Genomic DNA, 22,538 nt, shown 5'->3' on the forward strand with positions numbered 1-22,538 from the left:
CACAAGCTCAAGTTGAACTGACTATAACTAACTTCTTATTATTTTCCAACATAAAAACCTTTTGAAGAGACATATTGAACAACAGAAAGAGAGAAATGAGTAGTGTGTTTGCATGCATGGGAAAAAGACATGTACACATTTATAGTACAATAAATACCTGGAGCATCACTGAGAGCCAGCTTTCATTTCCAAGGACAGCCTGGTGTAAAGCAACAAAAGCACATAAAGTTAAAATACGCATCATCGAACATGAATTTATAGAAAGCATATGCATTCACAGTGCACTATGCCTGCTAAAAGAATCTTAAATAAATAGCTTATCTAAATTTACAAGCTTCTGCAGGTTGTTCCACTTATGTGGTGCAGTTAGAAAATAAGATTATCCTTTGTTTATTCCCTTTTCTGATATTCAGGGTTTCTATAAAAATCCTGGAGGACACCTGCTCTGCTGTCGGAGCTTCAGAGAAAATACTTGAAGTGTGATTTACATTTTACAGTCAGAAAAGCATTTACCACGTTCTTTAGGAGTTCTGTAAGAAACGACTCATGCAGAGAGCAAGAGATGGACCCCTGGAGCGAGACCTCCTGAAACAGATCGATGGACAGATGGGCAACAGAACACTAGAAGTCGTATAAACAGGTGTGAGTAACAGGTAGCATGCATTGTTTTTTCATCTGCACTACCATCAACAGAAAGATACCATGCAAAACAGTCACCGAGACCCTAAATCACCCTTAAGTGATCTTCTTTCACTTTTCATTTCATTGCAGTTACTGGAAGAAGTTTACATAAATGACTCCTTGTGCTGTGAGAAGAACTCTTTCATTTTGGGACATGCAGGCCACGAACTTGTTAATGCAAGAATAAAAGAATACGCTGCCAAATGTTCTTATGTAACGCACACTCGTACAGTCCATTCACCTCTGCAGAAGAAAGTAAATCTCCCTGATTGTGGCAGAGATGTTGAAATACTTGGATGTGCTCTGACTTCTCTCCCTTGACATGTCACAGGTTGGCCCTCATTTATAACTTTCATGTGTGGGTGCTTGCATGTGTGTGTGTGTGTGTGTGTTGAGACAAATCATTTCCATTTGCATATGCTTGCGCAAACTGCACTGTGCACGTTTGTTGTTTGTGGAGGCTCACAGTCCATTGTAATGACACATCAGGCATCCTGTGTGAGTGCGAGCAGGTTGATGAGCTGCTGTGATCGAACACTTTGATCTAAAAACCCTCTGAAGTTACCCTTCACTCCAAGCTGGGAGAACCTTGCTCAAATACTGCAGCTTTCATACTGCACTGCTTTACACTTTGGTTGCTTTGCTTTCTAATACACACGCACGCACGCACGCACGCACGCACGCACGCACACTTGGAGTCAGCCTTTGTGGCTTGTGAGAGAAGTCAATATGTCCTTTCAGCTGTCAGCTGATTGTACCGTGTGTGCATCTCTTCCTGTCTGTCTGGTCTCCATGGCTTCGTTTAAAATGATGTTTGAGATCCAAAACACAGACTGTCTGCCCCATATCGAACTAAATGACTCAGACAGACACAAAATTATGAACACTCATAGATCCCCCCCACCACCACCACCACCAAAAAAGGTTGTCAAGGCACATCGTTATTAACATCTTGCATATTAACACTCAGACACAGTCCACAGAACTTACACAAAAGAGCATTTGTACGTTACTTTTAATACTAGCTGCATGCAGTAAATCACAAGTGTAAAACACTGTTATTCTCCTTGAACTAGCCTTTTCTATTCCACACTCATTTTCATGACAAAGTGTGCTGTCAGCAGGTGGTTTGCTTTCCCACAGCTGTGTGATGAGAGACATATCTTCAAAAACGAAAGCAAGAAGAACAGAAAAGTACTAAAATAACCACTTATTCACATTATTCATGTTGCTCTGAGATTCACAAAAAAGTGTATCAAAACACATTTCAGGCTGTGTAAATATGAGCTTTTGTTATCCTCAGAGTCGAGAGTATTATTTACATTGTGGAACTGTGTGTCTGACTATGTAACAGGTATTAGTGGGGAATACAGGAGCAAGAACACACTTGGACGCCCACATGCACACACCCAGAATGCACACATTTGCTTGTATACACACACACACACACACATTTACCATACAGTGTAGTGTTCTGCAGGACGATGAAAGCCAAAGTCTGGAAGCTGACTTCACATCTGCATCCTGTTAAATAACACTAATGATACCCCCCAAACACAACAATGCACACACAGCACACACACAAGCACACTCACTCTAAATTTGGACATTTTCAGCCGGCTGTATAAAGTCAATTGTTTAAGAATTCACTCACACTGAGAAGAATTCATCTCAGTGTCCAAACACAAGCAGGGAGCTGTGTGTGTGTGTTCTCCTACAATCCTTTCTATTTTATTTTTTAGAACCTCTGTAACAGAACATGTGAGTCCTCTCCAATTACACGTTTAGCTTTTTATTAATTTTAGACCATGAGAGGACACACTATGACTAAAAACAAACACATGCTTACAAATGTCTCCAGTTTCTTTTCATAGCCGTGGGCCCATGTTGAGCAGTGGAAGGCGTATCCATGACTTGACTGGTGTGTTTGTGTGTTGAACTCCAATTAGTTTGTTGTGAACCTTGCTCTCTTTGCCAAAACTTTCACAACACATTTATGTCAGCAGTATGATATTTTTTATGTATTATGTGATGTTTCTCGCTAGAGTGTACAGGGGGTCGTGGTGGCTTGATGATCTTTTGTGCGTAATTTGGCTGCGGGAGTGAAATACGTCTAATAGCACAGGAAACACAAAAACTCTTACAAAATAAAAGCATCACAATCAACCAATATGAGTCAGCTGTCATGATAAAGGTGGACAAGTCTTCTAAATGCAAATGACAGCTTTTCTTTTCAGATGTGATGTGAAATATTATCCTTTGATTAATATATGTTAATGAAACACCTGAGCGATGGCTTTTATTTTGCAATCTTCAACCGGAAGTGCCAGCTTGTTGTTCGTGCGAATTGACAGGCGGTGCGTGATTTAACACTCAGGCAGCGTCCCGTCTGTCACAACTCCTCCGGACTTTACTCTGAACAGGATCAGATCGCGGTGAGATTACGGACGTAATGGATGTGAAGCTGCTGGCAGTGGTGGCTGCCCTCACGGTGCTGATGTATGCGCCTCCATCACAAGGTATGAACATATTTTCTGTTTGCTTTATTCTGGTTTAGGCTTTTTTTGCAGCTGCCAATATAAAGACACTTATTTGTTGGCAATTGAGATGATTTTTTTTTTTTTTTTTTGCAAAAATGTGAAAAAAGTGCATCAGCGTACGGATCCATATTTACATTACAGACCAGTTACCTAAATGAAAAGTAGCCTGATATTATTTCGTGTGTATTATTAATATTGTGTGTTTTACGTGTATCACCAAGCCCTATAGAAAAAGTTGCCGAAATCCCAAATTATTGCTAATTAATTCAGATGACAGATGACGATTCAAATAATTATGTGCAAGTAAGTGCAAATTTCCTTAAAACAAATGTCAAATAAACGCAAGACCTCTTTATTTTATTTAGATCATTTTTAAAAACATCTTATTCAGATGTTTAATGTATGCGTGATTTGTGCTGAAGCGTGGAAAACGCATTTTCTGCCATGCGTAAAGAACCAACTGGCTGCACATGTTTTTGTAGATAAAAAAAAAAATCCCTGATGGATCCCGGCTCAACGCGTGTATTAGTACGGGCTTTTGTTTTCATTTAATTATGCACAAATGAGCCATCTATAAGACAAAGCTTCAGCTAGTCTTTGCGGCGACATCAGTCACCACAACTCGAAGGTGTTGCGCCCTTTATCATGGTAATACCGTTAGATCAGGTGTCAACAGCATTAGCATAAAGTTAATCTGTGGACGTGCCCCTCACCATATGTTTGCCTGACCCGCAGTTTGCATCATTAAAATGATTTAGAACAAAAAAAATAACAGATTTACTTAATCTAAAATATATGTTCATTATCACAATGACCTCCTCAAAGTGAAGTTTGTCACATAGGCTACTTTTATTTTTCTACATTAATCATCCACATCTCATGTGCTCAAACCTGAAAGTTGTTATAGAAAGTATGCACATTCATCAAGACGTTTAGTGACCACACAGCACACTGTGCATGACTGAAAGAGCTCAGTGTTTGTGAGTCCTGATATGAGTGTGTGTGTGTTCTGTGAGCCACGCAAAAACAAGAAAATGAGGTTTAAATACAGGACTTTGATTTAATGTTGGTCTGTGCCTGCTGCAGAGGGCATGGACAGTTTTTGTTGGTGTTAGAGGTCTGTGTTCATGTTTCAACTACATTATTATAGGATACGGTATAATAATGTCTTTATTGGTGTGCTTGATGACTCTCTAATCATATTTTATAGTTTGATTATTGTTTAATGTGATTCCTCCTGAATAAGATCCGTGCACTCTCTTCAGAGGAGATCATCAGTTCTGTTCCATTGCTGCCTGTAAACACATATTGCTGTGAATACTGCTTCATGTAACTGATACTTATCTCTTCTTTTTTTGTGTGTCTCAGCAAAGCCCATCAGCCTGGTAGAGAGATGCTACTGTCGCTCAACAGTCAATAACCTCCCACGAGGCTACATCCGAGAGCTGAGGTTCATCCACACACCGAACTGCCCCTTCCAAGTGATGTGAGTATTTTTTTATATATATTCACGTCAGTGGCAGCATGTTGTGTTTCATTCTTGTTGGACATTTCTCACCATCAATCTCTAAGAGGTGACAGGCCAGAGAAAAGAGTTGTGCATGCATGTGTACACATACGCCCCTCTGTCGGTCGCACCCACATTCACAGAGCGCGAGACGTTTTTACAACTGGCCCACACTGACTGACACATCAACAGGAAGTGCCTGAGTACTAGTGAACGTGAAAAGGAGCTGGGAATTGGATGCAGTTTTGCGTTTAACAGGAAAGCAATAATTGTGGGTTTTGTAATCGGGTTTGCTTCTCATTTGCTTGTCACGCGGGGTTTCTACCTCATACACACAGTGCTTACAACCTTTCATTTATTGTTACAGCTTGTGTGGAGTAAATTTGCAGATGAAATTGAGCGGCAATTGGTTACGTTAGAAAGGACTAAGGCTGAATAATGGAAAGTTTGACAACATAAAATTGGCAGGTCATACAAAAAATAGATCTTTTGTTACTCAAACACAAGACATGTAGACAAAGGAGGCCTGGTCACCCACGCAGAGGCATGTGATCCTATACTTTAAATAACTGCAGGGTAAGGCTGGATTTAGAGAGTAGCCTTTAGGTACTGACTTCTAAAAGTGTTTACTGCACATTCATTAGATATCAAGGTTTAAATATCAGGGGCCAATATCTGCAAGAACTGCCTGTGTCACGGGATAGAAGATTCATAAATTAACATGGCACTGTGAAAAGGTCTGCGTGTGACAAACTCACGGCTCAGTGTGAATTGATAGCAATGTGTCGCTGATTTCAGATAAGTCACTCTTTCATCTTCAGCTGAGGTATAACACTGAAATTCTTTTTTTCTTGATCAGCGCCAAACTGAAGACAAACAAAGAGGTGTGTGTGAACCCAGAGGTCCGGTGGCTGCAGCAGTACCTGAAGAACGCTATCAACAAGTAAGTCAGTTGGATATGTTTTGGTTTGTTTTGTTTGGTTTCAATACACATTTGCGTTGTCTGCCATCGCGGGCCTGATAACAGATCACTCGTTTGGATTACTGTAACATCACTTCCACTGTATAGAAATTTAAAGTGAAGAAATGCATGAATGCAAAAGCACAAATGCGCATTTGGACATCTACTAGTCAGCCATTGTGAGAGTGACAGCTCCCAATTGCTCAATTTACACTGGTGCCTAAACTCAGTACATGCTGGTACATGACTAAAGGCTGATTCTACTTTCACACACTACCTGTGGCTTTTAATGTGGGATGACACACAAGTTTTAACACCACATTAAATGTGCTCTCACTGAGGTGCAGGCAGGGTTCATTCCTGGTCATCACAGTTAGTACAAGAACCAGGTCTCCATAAAAACAGTCCCAATGGAGATTTACAAGTGACAGAAAGTGCAAGGTGATACGTGGCCTCTTAATGTAAAATGCAACAACTTGTCATTCTGCATTCATGTTACAGTTTGTCTGAGATATAAAGGGATGGAACTCACTGCCAAAGTCAACTGTCTCCTTCCTGTCTTCGGGAAGGAGACACTTTTCTGAAAAACATTGGCACCAAAAGGTTTATAGAAGGGATTAAGTTGCCATTTTGGGGCACTTACAACTGTGCACTATAGAAACATAAAAAATCCACTGTCTTTCTGCACCTCTGCTATTGATCCAACACTTAATACATAGTGAGTGATGCACCGACTGTGCCGCAGTCACCCCGTCTGTCTCACTGATGACTGTGGCCCCCGAGTTCTTGAGGTGTTAACAGTCCTCTACATGACAAAAGCAGCCTGTGTAGAGAGTAGATGGTGCTCATTTACAATGGATCAGACCTAATGTGTTTCCAATTACACGTTGAGTCAAAGGGGAGGAGGGATAAACTATTTACAATGTGTAGAAATACACACGATTGTAACTCCTGCATTATGTTGCTCTTTAGTCTGCTAAACAAAACCATGATTACCTTTCTCTTATATGTGAGTATTCCAAAGACAATAATTAAACAGGCCACCCATGCCGAACTGTTTGTGTGTTTAATATACAATGTATGTAGAGTTATGTGTTCATTGTGCTGCGAACAGACGATGAAGTGATATCTTTAGACATACAATTTAGCAAAACAAGCTTTGCAGCAGCTAAAGTGATCAGGTTTAATAGCTCTTGATTGCAGGTCAAAAACATTTTGGCCCTATAAACATGAGGCAGCTGTTTTTATTTGACAGCCTGCAACTAAGTGAATTCAGAAATCGCTACTTTAATAAAATGCTCATTAATTTTCAATGCAATGTTTACAAATTAACAGTCATTTCTGTGTTCAAAGTCAACAACTGGGAGAATTTTTTTCCTCATATCCAACTTATGTTTCCTCTCCAGGATGAAGAAATCCAAACATGGCATCTAAACCCAGAGATCCTCCCGAGCTGGCACCGAGGATCTGGACCACCATCACAGATATGTAACGTGACATGAGATCACCTGGTATATTGTACAGCACTTATCCCAGCGGCCCTGCTGCCACCTTCTCTTGCATGGAATGAAACTACCACTTCTCACCATGAACACCTGACCACCTGTCATTACCACTCTCACCATATTATAAGTGCAAAGTGCAATTATATCTGTGAGTGTATGTGTGTCTAACCGTAGTGTATATACTTTTTTTGTGTTAATGGACTTTAACAGTAAAGAGCTATTTTTTTTTATTTTGTTGTCACTCTGGCTTCTCTGTCATTCAGATGTAGATCAGGGAGAGTTTCTCCACAACAAACATGAGCCAACATCTTCAGTAGCAGAATCCTGTGGTCTGCTGATCCAAAGGAATATAAATATATTCTCTTAAATATGTCATCTGGCTTTCAAATTGTACAAAGAAATGAACAATGTATAGCGTCTCCTTGAAAACAAGTTAATTGACTTTAAGGAATTTCAGTGGGTGCCAGCTGCCCCCAGACTGAATATAAGATCCTAATAAAAATGGCAATTACAATGTTTTTGTGATGGAAATTAGGATTCCAAAAAAGAGCCTGAGCGTTTCCTGAGCTGTTCTCTGGTGGTGATTATGCGACCCTTCGTTATCCGTGTCTGGTTTTTCCCCGTTGTTTCAGAAAAGCCAAACATCTGGTTCACAAACTGTTTCTAATTGGGCAACCAATAAGTTGAAATTTACTGGAATCGTGAAGTTGTGTCAATTAACAAGGGATGGGAAGAACAAACCAGGACATGTCTGTACTGGTGGTGGTGAACATCCTGTTATGAAACTAGAGAGCACAACAGATTCTTAACAATGAATTAAAAAAAAAGTAGACAAAGTAGTAAAAATCTGTACATCGATGTGACTACCTACAACTGTCATGCAGATAGCACTTTATATCTGATGTATTCACATTTTAACAAAAAGAATGACTAACTCTTATTATTAAGCTCTGTCTTTTGTATGTTTTCTGTTCTTCTGATCACTGAATGTGTAGCTGCATTATTTAGTTGTGTAAGTCCATCTATTCATTTACTTGTCATATGTAAGATTTATATTATACAAATGTTTTATTTTTGTACTCTTCTGCATTTATATATTAAATCCAAACATTTAAATGAAGGAACTGTACTCTCACAGTTGAGCCATCCAGCGTTTTATTGTTAAACTTGTATAAAGCTGGTCAGTTAAAAAAAAGGAAATCTTTAGTTACTGTTTTAATCTATGATTTCCTGTATGTTATGAGCCTTTTCATCATAAATAATTACACTTGTACCCACACACATGTACACTGTTTATGACTCTGTACATCTTTATATTGAGTGTAAAGCGAGCACTTCACCACAGCTGCTGTAATCTTACTGTACCAGTAGGTCAGAGGGTGAATTTAAGACTTTGATGTGCGAACATGTGTTTAGCTTTACTCACAGGGGCAAATGAAAGGCAAGGACAATGATCCTGCCTGCTATTTAACTATTAACTCAACAAGCGGTCATTAGGAAAACATTAGAGCTAAAGGGATGAACTTTTAACTCCCCTCTAAGGGCATTATATAAGGCGGAGTAGTGTATGTGATGTGAGCGGTGTGCTGATTGAAACTTAAAGGACAGATAAAGGGATATGACTCGCAGCCCGTTTTGCTGTGTTTACTGATTAGCTTTGAAATCCAGCTTAAAAGAGAGAAAAGCAGAGTCAGCAGCTCACATATGGAAAGGTGGTCTGATACAATCAATGACTCGATTGATTGTGTTGAACTGATTAAAGTGTGAAGGTTAGAAGCAGACATTTTCATTTTCAGTAATGTGAGGTTCGGCTCCTTGTCTAATGTTGCTTTCATTGTACATCATTTGTATTTCAAAGTTCAAAATGTCAATTAAACATTTTATGACAAGTAGCCAGTGTCGGAAGAGTTACTTTAAAAATTTCACAGAAAAATGCCCTCTAAATTATGTTTCTCACATATATAGTGTTGCATAATACACTGAATGATATTTTAATTCATAATAAAATTAAAAACAAATAAAAAAATACAATATGGCACTAAGCATAGAAAACAACGTGCAACCAAAAAGACTGTAGTTGTTATAGATGAAAAGCTATGATAGCAACGGGTGAGCTGGCAGTCTGCTAGCTCAACTAAACTTGTACATTTTAGAGGACTGATTTTAACGAAGCTATATTCAGACACCAGTCACTGTAAACAGCTCACTTGTCGTTTGCCTTCTGTCATCAGTATACTGTAATCTTTTGTTGCAACACAGACAAATGTGAAATGCTCTCTAATGAAAAGCAGTTGTTTATAATAGTTCATAATCCGCTGTGTTCTTGGGAGTTCTGCCAGCTCTCACCAGTTAAACTATGCAGGTGTGTTGACTGGTCCCATGAAGCTTGCAAATGTGGGATGTAAAAGGTATTTTATGTGCATAGTATTTTTTCTTGCAAATAGAAAACATACAAAAGCATGCAAGAAAAATGTCAAGAATATCACACATAGCTTGTAAAGCTAAGTCATTCATATAAAATGCGTTGTGTCTGAGAAACAAAGCAGCTAATGCAAACATATAAAGAGAAGCCTATGTTAAGCTAGAAGCCGCGGAAAGTGAATGAGATGTGTTAAAACACTAATGCATCTGCACATCAAACTCACTGAAATGGAAAAAGAACAACATGGTTATATGAATAATTGGCAGATTTACATCACTGATGTTCGTCAGTACCCTGTTGGTGCTTGAGGCCCTGTGGCACTGAGCCTAAAGAAACATCGCAGCCCTGAGTGACAAGCACAGATACAATCAGACTCTCTGCAACGCTGTGCATAAAAACATTAAAGCAAATATTCAAGGTTTCACGTATGTCTCAAAACAATTGTGAAATATTCTAAAAATATATATATGAAAATGTTATATAAGGCTACTCAGCACCTTGGTATGAACTGTTCAGCTATATCGCCGCTCTGTTTTACTCAAAGGCCGAGGAATGTAGGAGACAGGAGAAGACATATGAAATTCATATTCAAAACTTTGTTGGGGTTTGGAGTTCAACCACAATGTCAGACGCAGAACTGACACCTTGACAGATGAATACAGATTTATCACGTGAAATGTGTGGAATGACACAAAAATAAGGGACGAGTGGAGTGCATGTGCTCATTAAAATCACGGGCCATGTTCCCTCCATCTTTAGCTGTAAGGGCTCCCAGATGTGCAGCCAATGAAACTCCACTTAGTGGTTATTCATCATGAAAAGCTGAGCATGAAAATATAAAATATCAATCACCGTGTGTACATCTGTGCGCGAAAGGGTAACGGGGGTCAGAGAAAGCCACTTCAACAAGGTACCAATGCCCTCAACGGTCAAACTAGTTTCTAGTAAAAAGTACAAGGTGGTAAAGTAAGCCCAGGTCAGTGTTGATATATGTGTTTCCGCATCAGTACGAACGTACTTGACTCCAAGCAGAACTTCAAATCTGTACGTTTAGCCATGCTGGCAGTTACATACAGCAATTTAGAAGTTGTTACAGTTTGTCACCACCCGGAATATCAAGGGATGAGGGAAATTGTCTTGCGGTACGTTTTAGGTGGTCAAAATGCAGACGCTTTCTCTTTGCTGTGGTTTGATGAAGGAGGACTAAAGTTGTGCTGTTGCACAACAATGATCTCTGACAGCGAAACGAAAAATCAGGTCATTACTGAGCAATTGTTTGAACTGGCAGGATGGGGATATGAGTACAAACAGACCTTACATTTCAGTTATTTATACTCCATAAAAATGCTCTCTGGTGTGCACCAACTTTTTCTCCATTTACTTGAAGTTTGTTAGACTTGAGCCATCTGGTGGGTTGGATGAACCATACCGTTATTCAGATGCAACACATATTTAATGAGACACAGAAAACAGAAATAAGTCTTACTCTTAAACTGATATATGATAAAGTAATTGAAGCTTCACCACTGAAAACTGTAATCCTTTGAACCTAAGAGAGGCCAGACTAATGGGACCAAGTGCATTATTTCATCAGTCCAAAGTACATTTAATGTAAATAAACACATTGGGCCTCTTATAATCTCTGAAATCAGTCATTTTATTTACATTAACCATCAGTCATCGAACTCCTTCATACTGTAAGTCCACACAGACAGAATCTGGATTTTACCAGCTCAGGCAATATTATACTGTTTTATGAATCTAGTATTTACATCTCTCTGTGTCTGTGAGTACTCATTTTTCCCATCATTCAGCACTGCAGCAAACAAGCCAACTTTATCCCCACTCTGTGATAAAAGTGTTTTGTGTGTGTGTGTCCACACCTCCTGCTCTCTTTCAACCACAGTGCCCCTCCTTCTGTTGTTATTTACCTCCCTTGTCTCCTTCGGACCAGGCCACTGTCTTGGGGCACTGTGTGCACTAAGCTTTCGCTCCCCAAGGGAAACATTAGCAGACTCATAGCTGTTCTTGTATCAGATGACCCGTAACCCGTTTCCACGAATCAAGTAATGATTTGTAAACGACTTGTTGATTGTGCATTGAAAGGGCTGTTAATTGCCTTCAAACAGCCAGTGACCCAGTGGGGCATTAATCATAATTATGACTGCTGAACGTCTTAAAGGAGTTATAGTTACAGCGGCGGATGTTGAAAGTGACCAACATGTGTGTGTAAAAACAGCGTCATGTGTGTGTCTGTTTGTGAATGAATGGGAGGCTAATAGAGGGGCCTCTATGAGCAGTTAAAAGCAGCCTCCTGCAGCCTTTCTACCTTTCATGTGCTAATATTGGAAAGGTTATGAGTCCCAGCTCCAGCCATCTCCACACAGATGTTAGCGTGGACATGGGGCCTTCCCTACAACATAATAAACCCAGATATGGACCAAATTCCTTCAGTGTGAATCTGGGTGTTAGGTATGGATGAGACACAAAGGAGTCACACACCCAGTGGGACAGTAGGAGGCCTCTAGTCTGTGGGGCCCAGTGAAGCTGAAACACTACCAACTTTAAAACCTCACCCACATATCACACACTGGGTTCCCCTTCATCTCCATTCCTTTCAGGATTATCACCCACATCCTAATTGGTTGGTGTATCCATGATCCCTCCATGAATGGTGTGTTGAACGTCCTCAAACATGTAGCTCTGGGCGCCATGTGATACCCAAAGAGGGAGAAAAATAAAAGACCATAAAGGATGTGACTAATCGTAAGAAAAAAAGAAACAATTACGCTATTATCTAGGGATGGAGCCGATATACTGTACTTGCCTCCTCTCCACTGCCACAAAGTGCTTTATTTTGCCATAAGAGTGTTCACTATAGAGACTCCTCTGTTGGCCTGCCCTGTGACTCAGAGCCTGAGCATGTGTCTGTCCATATGCAGCCAACATGGAGGTCTGATGTCTAATGGCATCCACCAACATTATTCATCCTCAAACAATTGAAATTTCTTTTTTAAAAAATGAATAAACATTCATTTTACCCACAATACATCTGAACAGCATTTTGATGTAACGGATACCCCACAGATATGTGGGATTGTCTTTATTTCATTAGATAGTTAGTCGTGTTGTTTTGACCTGATTTTAAATTTGACAAGGATTGTTTAAAAGAACCAAATTGTGTAAAGGCAGATTTTCTGAACAAAAGCATGTTCTCCAAAAGACAGGACTCAGTGGTAGACATGAAATTTGACTTAATGATAGCTTTAGGCCAAAAGTGTATTGGTAGGTTTAAAAAAAAAATCTTTTGAACAAAACAGTTCCTTTTCTAGTCTTGCGTTTAAGTTACAATAAAAGGAATGCATAGTATTGAATTGTTGCTTCATTTTTACATCATTTACATTTTAAATGGTCAATAATCGATGCTAATGATGTTGTGCATATCTTTCTGCAACAAGCTTCCCCACCGTTTTCTTGGCCATTCACCCTAAATATTTTATATTGACAACATAAGTGTCACTACTTATACTACTACACTAGCATAAGACATGTATGCACCACTGTATTAGAGCACTGCCATCTTTCTGTGTATCTAAATTTAGCTTCAAACATGTGAAAAAGACAGTATTTTATGATGTTTGACTGTTCTGAGGACTAATAAAACAAAGGGGAAAGAATACTGTTTGTTGTTTGTAGAGTTTTCTCTACAAGTACAGGCGCCTTGATTCAATCTTCTCTACGAATTATGACCTGGATGACTGAGAATCTTCATCAACGGTTTGTTGTTAGACAATCAGTGAGAGCAACATTTTAACCAAATGTTTAGGGGAAAAAATGAAAATAGTATTTCCACTTTCATTTATACTTCAGGCTTTGCCAGACCTTTTTCATGGCTGGGCCAAAATGAAAATCATTACTCTCTTTGGCTGAAGGTCCAGAAGTGCAACATCCAAACTAAACATGGCTTCACATCACACACACGTCTAGCCAGGCTTACAACTTGTCTTTTACAACTTGCCCCAGAGCTCCTCAGTCTCTATGCAGGAAACTACAGGAGGCACACCAAGGGAGTTGTGAAGTTGTACAGCCTTGAGCGTAGAGGAATATTAAAGCCCATCCACCTTGCAGTTTGCCTGACGTATTTGCTCCCATCCATCTGGCCAACTCCATGAGGCCTTCCTGAATCACATCTATTGTTATAAGAGAGCACAACCTCATAGACAAACCAGTTGTCTGTTGCAGTTTACATAAAACACATCAAAGAAAGTGGAACAAAGGCTTTCTAATAGCCAGACTAAAAGGAATTCTCTATCAATCTGGTATGAATTGTACTATAGGCCTACATAAAGGAGATCTTCTTAGTAGTGTGTTTATTTTCTGGCCCCAGTTAAGACGGCTTGTGTCTGGCTACTGCAAGTTAATATTTTAAGGAAAATCATGTGATTACAAAAGAAAATCATCAAAGCACACAGTTCTCTGGGTGTTCTTCTTCCAAGCTCACGTCGTACAGAACACGAAAGCCATGGCCAACTAGAGAAAAGAGAATGAGTGGTGATCTTTAGTATTACAACACAGGCCAGCTAGAAGATATTTAACACGGCCGACTTTGGCAGCAGAGGAGCATTTGTCTTCTATTGGCCTCTTTGTGAAGGCTCACAAATCAGAATGTCAAGGTTTCCACACGAGTGACCTTAATAATACAGTTTAACACTGCGTTCTTTATAAACAAATATTTACATGTATTTTTAACGTCTGTGTACACTGGCACAAAGACCAAAGAAAACCAAAGGAAGACACCAGATGAAAGATAAAATGCAATCTGTGACATCTAACAGCTGCAAGCAGAGCTGTATTAACACCACACAGCTGGAAAACTACTGTGGAAGATTCAGTTAAGAGAAGCATGATTATACTAACAATGCAATGTAAATACTGACAATAACAGTTGGTCTGATTTGCATTCTGAGTTTTGCAAGAGTTACAAATATTTGTCCTAAAACATTGTTTGGATTCATGTCAGCACTCCAAAAAATTAACTTTCTCCAAATATGAATATGCTAAAAGAAACAACAAAATGTTCAAACAGTGGAAACAAGGCAAAACGTTTCTCTGCGGTTTGACCGCTCCAACGTATTCAATAGCTAAAATGGTCAGTGAAAACAAATTATAAGCCGCTGAGGGGAAAAGCGATAATCTGCGTCAACATGCACTGGATAAAGTCAAAAAGCACTCATTTAACAGGGGACATAACATTTGGTTATTTATCGTTGCAGTACTTGTGCTGCTGCTGTATCCCCTCACACAATCACATAAATAAAGAGATCCTGGATCCTACAAACATGAACAAAGCTGGAAAATCAGCCAACATGTCTGTCAGTGTAACTGAAGATGCCTCTCCACCTGCACCAAAAAGCTGCACTGTGAACTGTTTCTCCTCAAACTCCAACTGTCACATGGATTTAAACCGAGATGTGCTCTCATCTCTTTTGTGTACTTTTTAATACAAACCACAGCTGGAGATGTCTGAGTGTGGAGAGTGCATTTTCAAGTGATGAGAGCCTGCAGTGTTGGCCTAATTTGGAGACTTTGTAGCAAGAATAGAACAGAAAGGGAAAATGTGGACTGCTAGTCTTGGGAATGATGATCTGAATAATCCACAGAAACTTTTTTTCTGTCTCTGGCCCCTAAAGGAATATGTTAACATTTTGGCAAATGACCTGATTCAGAAGTAGGTGTGTTTCATTCATTGACTCCATGCCCATCAACATGACTGGCAGTGGGTTCTAGGTGGCATTATGTCTTTTCCGTAAGTTGCCTGATAGCAGATAAGGCACTACACAGACTCACCATCACATAGAAGTGCTGTATGGTCCAAGGCAAGCTGGCTAGCAACTTCAGTAGAAAACTACACAACACAAAGCGAGGCCTTCGAAATAACACATCTACACATTGTGGCATTTTTTTCAACTCAAAATAAACTATGCACAAGACAAAAAAGTCTGCTTGTCTCCTGTCAAACTTTCACAAAGTATCCATCCATAACTGTCTTTTACAAGCTCGCTGCCAGCTTTTTTAGGCCGCAAACAGAAATAATCACATCAACACTGACAGCCTCTGTTTCTGACAGAAAATATACACACCACATGCAAGCTAACGGGGGTCCTCCCACCTTCAAAGTGCCCTGTAATTTTCACAGTTGTGGACAAATCTCTATGTTCTCTTTTAGCTGTTGGAGTTTAATTCAGCCCTGAGAAAGGAGCTGCTGTGTCATCCATTCCTGCGCTCGCTTCTGATGGTTGTGCCAGTGCACGCCTCATTTCGGCCACCGACCCCCTGCTGGGGTTTTATTACTTGCATCAAACCATCAAGAGTTAATAAGACAATGAGTGTTGTCAACAAAAAATTCAAGTGCACTAACACTGAAAGCCATGGGTAATATTTGTCAAAACAAAGCTTGACACAAAAGGATGTGTTTTAGCTCTGACATATTATGTGGCATATTATTTGTCTTTGTTCGTGTTTTACAGGCACAGCTCTTCAGTTTGCTGACAATATTGGGCAGCTCATGTCACAATTCACATGCTTGTCCTTCATACAGAAATGTTCTGTTTTAATGGATAATAAAAAGACTCAGGTCAGTAAATTATGTAGGAAAGGGAAAAGGAGGGCAAGGAGAAGAATTCATTCAGAAAAAAATGACAGAATCAAAGTGATAAAAAGAAAAAAGAGAAAAATAAATCCTGTATAATATCATATAAATATTCCTGTAGTCTGCTGTGAATGTGTGTGTGTCAGGCATAAATGGCTGGATTGTGTGTGAGTGGCTCTGGGGTGAAAGAGCATTTCACACCTTCTCAAGGCCTGTTAATTTCACTCCAGAGAGTGAAGCACTTATTATTATTGCAGTCTCATTCAATAATTACATCCCAGAAAATGCTTAAGGTTACATCCATGTTATACTGATTTTGTGGTCCCTGGGACAAACCTGAAAACTGCACTATGTGCTGTTTTTTTACAGACTCATTACTTTGTGTACATATTGTGTTTATACAGCAATTAAGAACGTGGAAATGAAATTGTACTGCGCAAACACTGGCAGTAATAAAAGAGAAAATCTGCAACAGTTTACCTGATTCTGATATTTCATGAGGGACACATCAGATTTCTCCACATGTTCTGGATCTGTTTTTTTGCTCATAAATCTTCTTTCCTGATAATAAATTCTTTGAGTTTAGAAAAAATATGTGGAAGCCAGTGAAATTCTTTTTTCCAAATAAGACTGTTTCCCAGCTCTTTGTGTCCAGTAAAGCATGACATTTCCCACATACAGGGAGGGAGAGAGTCATCAGCATTCTCAGGCTGCTGATGCAGTGATCTGATTCTGCAGTCAGTTTACAGGCTCTGTAGGCTAACATCAGAACCATGTACTCCTCCTCCATAAACAGAAATAAGATATCATAAATGGACCAAAACAGAGGTAACATGTTGAAAATTAACTTTATGTGAAATGTCAGAATTCATCAAACTTAAAATAGGATTTTCAAGATCTCAAGATACTGTAATCTCAGAATTGGCTCTCGAGACATCAGTGATCATTCTAAAACTAAAACTACAAATTTCAGTTTCTGACCTCTGCTGTGGTTTCTGAATGACACTCCATGTGAAGTCTTCAAGTTGACACATCATGATGTTGTGAATAAAAATAGGACAATGTTTTTGGAAATTGAGAACTGTGTTTGTAGATTTATCTTTGGCAGTATTTTCAAAAATGTCCATGTTTGGTTTGTGTCCGCCCGCACACACACACACACACACACACACACACACACACACACAGCAGTAGGTCAGTAGCTTCTCTCTCAACAGACGACCACAGACCCTGAGATCTGGAAACACTTCTCTGTTTGTTCTTGCAGTGATGCCTCACAGTCTCATGCACCAGCCTCTACTCAAACCTGCCACCACAAGCAGAGATGACTAACCCACACTGAAAGTAAAGTATTTTTATTTCATGAAAAATAAGCCGCTTGCATTCGACATTAAAAAAAAAAATAATAAAAAGGGTTAAATTTGAAGAAAGAGCCAGTGACCTTCCAAAGGAGGAGAATCTTTTGTTTAGGTTTCTCATGTTCTGGGAAAATGTTTTTACCTCCACTGAGGAGGTGGTGTTTTTGTCTTTCTTATTTTGTCTGTTTGGGCACATCAGCAGGATAACTTATAAACCTACCAACAGTTTTACATGATGCTTTGTCAACTGAATATATTTGCTCTGTTTACAAAACATTGTCAACTAGGCTGAATACTCATGGAACAAACGTCTTTTAGTGGCGGTCAGTGACACAGTAGGTATTCATTGGACTGAGATGGTCTCCATTCACTGAAGAAGATGTGTGAGGTGCATTTTAAACTGAGCTGATCCTGATTTGAGTCTAACAGATTTAGACGCTACTCCTCATAAAAGATGGTTTTGGGGCTGAAGAAATCAAATTCAATAAAGCTTCACATTTTTCAGTTGTAAAACCATATTGAACCAAATGGTTAAAATATTCCTCATGTCTGTGTATGAAACATCTGACTGTCTAGTAAATGCCTAAAAGACACACCGGTACTGATTTTATTATGAAAAACTATGCCAATAACAATCATAGAGAGCAAAAATGACAGGTCAGGTTTTCACTGATGTCCAAAACAACATGTGTTTTTTAGTCATTGCTGGTCAAAATATAGATAAATGCCACAAACAGAGAAGGTGTGATGATTTGTGGTAATAACCAAATACCAGACATTCATTCATGTTTTTCTCTTTCTGTCACTGTTGGTTATGTTTAGGATTTTAAACCCCAAGGAATTACAGGAAAACATCACAGTTTGGATTAAAACAGGAAGCTTCGCCGCAGTCTGTGACTCTATTTTCTTGGACACCATGAGGACAAGTCTAGCATCAACATGCAGATTTTACGTTAAACTACTATTTAAAGTTATGTAACACCTAAAAAAATGTGATCTGCTCCACGTCCTCATAAAAACAAAACGCACACACAATTTAGACAATGCCTCTGCCAGATACAACACATGGTTATGTTTATGCTAACTTAGAAATAGACGTATTGCCCAACGTCATCAAACACAGTACCGATACAGCCACAAAAGTCCGACAATTAAGGAGAAAACAGGGAGGTTGGCGGATGAATTCTAAGGTTCCAATACCCCTGACACCACAAACTGTTTCGTTTTCACCCAGTGTTAGGGTTCAGCTGGATATAGGATCAAAAATGTTAAGGTTATGCATCAAAAATTACATAAAGATCATGTTAAAGTGCATACATTTTTAACAAAAAAGCACATTTTACTAGGAAAATTGTTCATGTTGTGCAGCCATCATTTTTCAACAAGTCAATGAGGTCCTACCCATGAACATGGACAGATTTAGAAATATGCACATGTTTAGTTGTTAAGGACTAAACTGTGTACTCTTATATTATGCATAATAACAACAAACCTACCAGTGGGGCCAAAACTTAATTAAAATAATATAAATATTATATATATATATATATATACTAACCAAACAACAAAATGCATCATTTTCATTTTTTAGCCTTCTCTAGTCACTCAACCCAGACAGGGAGACTCAAACTAAATCAAAATCAGGTGCTGAAATTAAAACTGACAGATTACTGAAGCGTACACATAACTGCACTGGAAATGACCTTCACAGCTTCAAAGTGTAGCATGCTGTCACCCATTATAGCCACATTACAAAACCCCACGTCCATATGTGTCGTACTGCGCTCATGTCATTCATGATATCTTCTGTCATGACAGTGGGGAACTCAGGAACAGGACTCACCGTTTCACCAGAGGAATGAGCTCTCTGGGGAGGGATGGTATCTGTTAAAACAGATATTCAGTTTGTTATTTTAGCTCTGGGAGGCAGAGAGGATCTGTTTTCAGATGTAACCGTAGGGGAGCTCGAGTGGATGTTTATTTGTCTTTCTCATTGACAGAGGCTGTTATCTGTCACTAAAGTTTAAGTCTGAGGGAATCACCAGCGGACCTTCGCCACTGATCATAATCTAATAAAACTTCACCTGCGGATGCCTCTGGCTGGTACGACAAATACAAACTGCAGTGATGAATAGACAACAAGCAAACAGTCATGTCAAGTGATAACTTGCAGCCGCAAGCGGGGTGGGATCATGTTCTAAAACTGTGCAAATTTGTACCATCTTTGTGTGATGCATCACAAATCTAAAGGTCATCTAAAGTCATCTTAGATCGCAGGACACTGAGCACTCCACTAAGCACTCCACTAAGACTAAACTAGATTTATTTGCAGTGTTGACAGCTCATGCAGGCATAAAATAAGAAGCACTTCAGAAGGAGAAACTAAGCTACACTGATGACACAGTTTTAATACAAAGACTACAAATTTTGCTTCATAGTCATGAAAAAATCCCATCTGAAAAAAAACATAAAAAGTAAATGCAGCATTGTGCCTGAGGAGGCTTGTTAAAATGTATACAAACACACCACTTGGACCTCCAGGCTGCTACAAGCTGCTTGCATTAGAGAGGATGTTTAGATGTTTAGTCTCAGGAACCTCCAAAAACCCTTCTGGGAGAACTAGTAAAACAGAGCCACAAAACCCCTCTGACCTCTGACCTCTCAGAGGGGCTCCTCAAACACTTGTGCATTTAAACAAAAAGTAACACATAAATGTATAAAGAGAAAAAGAGATGACGGGAAGCTGAGAGGGAGAGGCAGCAGGAGGGAGAGCGCAGCAGAGGGGAAGAGAGAACAGCACAGGAAGGTGGAGTGTGGCCTTCACCAAGTGTTAAGGATAATAAAGAAGAGCTTAAGAGGTTTTAAGGGCTGTTGGTGGATAACAGCAGGACAAATGAGAGGTTCTGTCTACCAGCAGCACTTGACTGACCCCAGCTGAGTCAACAAGAAGCCCTGAGAAATCTGAATTTACCTGCAGGGGAGGAGGAGGAGGAGGAGGATGTTACATCTCACAAGTGTGAAAAAAGCTTCTCAACACAGACAACAGATAGTGATTTATGCCCTATTAAAAATGATTTGTACACAAGAGAGAGGTGTAACTGTCTCTTCTTATCTGTAAGTGGAGTAAATATCATGTCAGGGAACATAAAACAGTATGTTTTCAAAGCATAGTGTAGCACATGTTGCTGTGAGAAACATTTAAAGGGCCGGTTCACGCAATCACACACAACAAAAGCACAGCATTGTTCAAGCGTTTAGATATTTTTTTAGATTTCAAGGTCAGGAGTGTATAGAATTTGTGGTGCAAAAAAGAGAAAATCATATTGGAAAATATCTTTATAAGATGTCAAGGTTATAATAATTCACAGTCTTCAATATTGCCCACTGTCTGGCAGACAGTTAGCTGAGAAGATTGATACCATCTGTCTGTATAAATGTAGGCCGCTGGCTCAGTCAGAAGCTCTGCTTTGGACAAAGACGGGAAACAGCTAGCCTGTCTCTGTCCAGGGCTAACAAAATAAACTTATAGTTTGCCATCTACAGTATCCAGGGGGGGTTATGGGTCAGGCTATTTCTAGGCTGGCAGCATCAGTATAGATGAGTCTCAGTCACTACCTTTCAAACAGGGCGTCATCATGTCTACAATTTTTGTATACCGTAAATTAACTACATGTTGCAGCCTTACGCATAAAGCAGATGTCACATTGGTGTCTTATCACGTATATGTCTTCACTATGTGAAGATATATACCTTGCCAAAGTAGCAACTGGTGGGTTATATGTTACCATAATGTACTGGGCAAAAGTGTGCTAACAGAAGTATGACACACAGCATTGTTCTGCAGCCCAACACCTAACCTCTTTGCCCAGCCCAGGTGGCAAATATCCAGTTCATTTATTTTATTTATTTAATTAGCATCAATGCTTTTTTTCACAGAAACAAATCTGTGGGTGAGTTTTTTTTAATGGGCAGTGCTTCCCAGGGGGAAGGGAGGTGTTCCACAAAAGCTTACTAAGAGCAGGACGTCGTGCCAGCTCTGTGAAGCAATGAGAGCATGACTGTGCCAGCATTCACACAGAACTACTTCGACACTCCTTTATTGACTGACAAATAAGACGAGAACGATGCATTAGATCATGCTGGACAAGCACACAAAAAGAAACATCTGTGTTTCATTTCTGTGGGAGACAAAGAGTTTTCCATTGTACTAAAAATATTTTGCATCCAAACAACACATGCTGTTAAATCAGCTGCTTTGTTTTACTGGTAATTGTCAGTCAGACACATTTCTGTGTGATGCAAAGCATCAGATCTGATGAGCAGGTGAGACCTCACACAGTTCTGTTGATGCAGTGCAACTGTGGGTAGCACAGTAATAATAAATAAAGCTTTATTTTGTCTGTAAGCACAGACTTTTCTGGAATATTTTTAGTGTGGTTGCTCACAGCATGGCCACGGAAGAGAGGCACATTTGATTGGTTTCCCCTATGTGTTTTATATGGCATAAGATTTAGTGATTTGAATTTGTAGGCTTGCACAATGGATGTCAGGTTTTATTTTCCTAAGGTTCCGGAGCATTAAGCACACACCTATCATGCCCCATACCAACATGCCCCTCATTCTGATCTCAACTATCGTCTGTAAAGTTTCACGATTGCACTCTTGTCACACCATCATGTTGACAAAATCCATCCACATCCTGAAAAACAGACAGACTAACAACACAAACACCAGACATACTGTTAATAATGATTATTCTGAGGGAATACTGACTTCAAAATGCGTCTGTTCCTTGTTTCATACAGACTTTATGTGCCGTGTAAGCTTTATAACAACCTGTTGGCAGAAGTGTAGGAAAATGTTTTTAAGCCCTTTAACCCTTTATACACTCTACAGCAGCTTGATGAGCTTCTTT

At 39.5% G+C, this 22,538-nt stretch overlaps 1 protein-coding gene across 1 annotated transcript; it reads left to right on the forward strand.

Annotated features, from left to right (window-relative positions):
- The first annotated feature begins 3,061 nt into the window (after positions 1-3,061).
- cxcl12a (chemokine (C-X-C motif) ligand 12a (stromal cell-derived factor 1)) lies at positions 3,062-8,331 on the forward strand. The gene is made up of 4 exons (XM_028423000.1): positions 3,062-3,200; positions 4,590-4,707; positions 5,588-5,671; positions 7,096-8,331. The coding sequence occupies exons 1-4, from the start codon at positions 3,134-3,136 to the stop codon at positions 7,121-7,123; spliced, it is 297 nt and encodes a 98-aa protein (XP_028278801.1). The 5' UTR covers positions 3,062-3,133; the 3' UTR covers positions 7,124-8,331.
- The last annotated feature ends 14,207 nt before the right edge of the window (positions 8,332-22,538 follow it).

The sequence above is a fragment of the Parambassis ranga genome, chromosome 15, assembly GCF_900634625.1.
Source record: "Parambassis ranga chromosome 15, fParRan2.1, whole genome shotgun sequence".
NCBI lineage: Eukaryota > Metazoa > Chordata > Actinopteri > Ambassidae > Parambassis > Parambassis ranga.

Coding starts and splice junctions, on each gene's coding strand:
- cxcl12a (XM_028423000.1), top strand. CDS start 3,134: ATGGATGTGAAGCTGCTGGCAGTGGTGGCTGCCCTCACGGTGCTGATG. Junction 4,708..5,587: donor AACTGCCCCTTCCAAGTGAT/GTGAGTATTTTT, acceptor TTTCTTGATCAG/CGCCAAACTGAAGACAAACA. Junction 5,672..7,095: donor CTGAAGAACGCTATCAACAA/GTAAGTCAGTTG, acceptor TTTCCTCTCCAG/GATGAAGAAATCCAAACATG.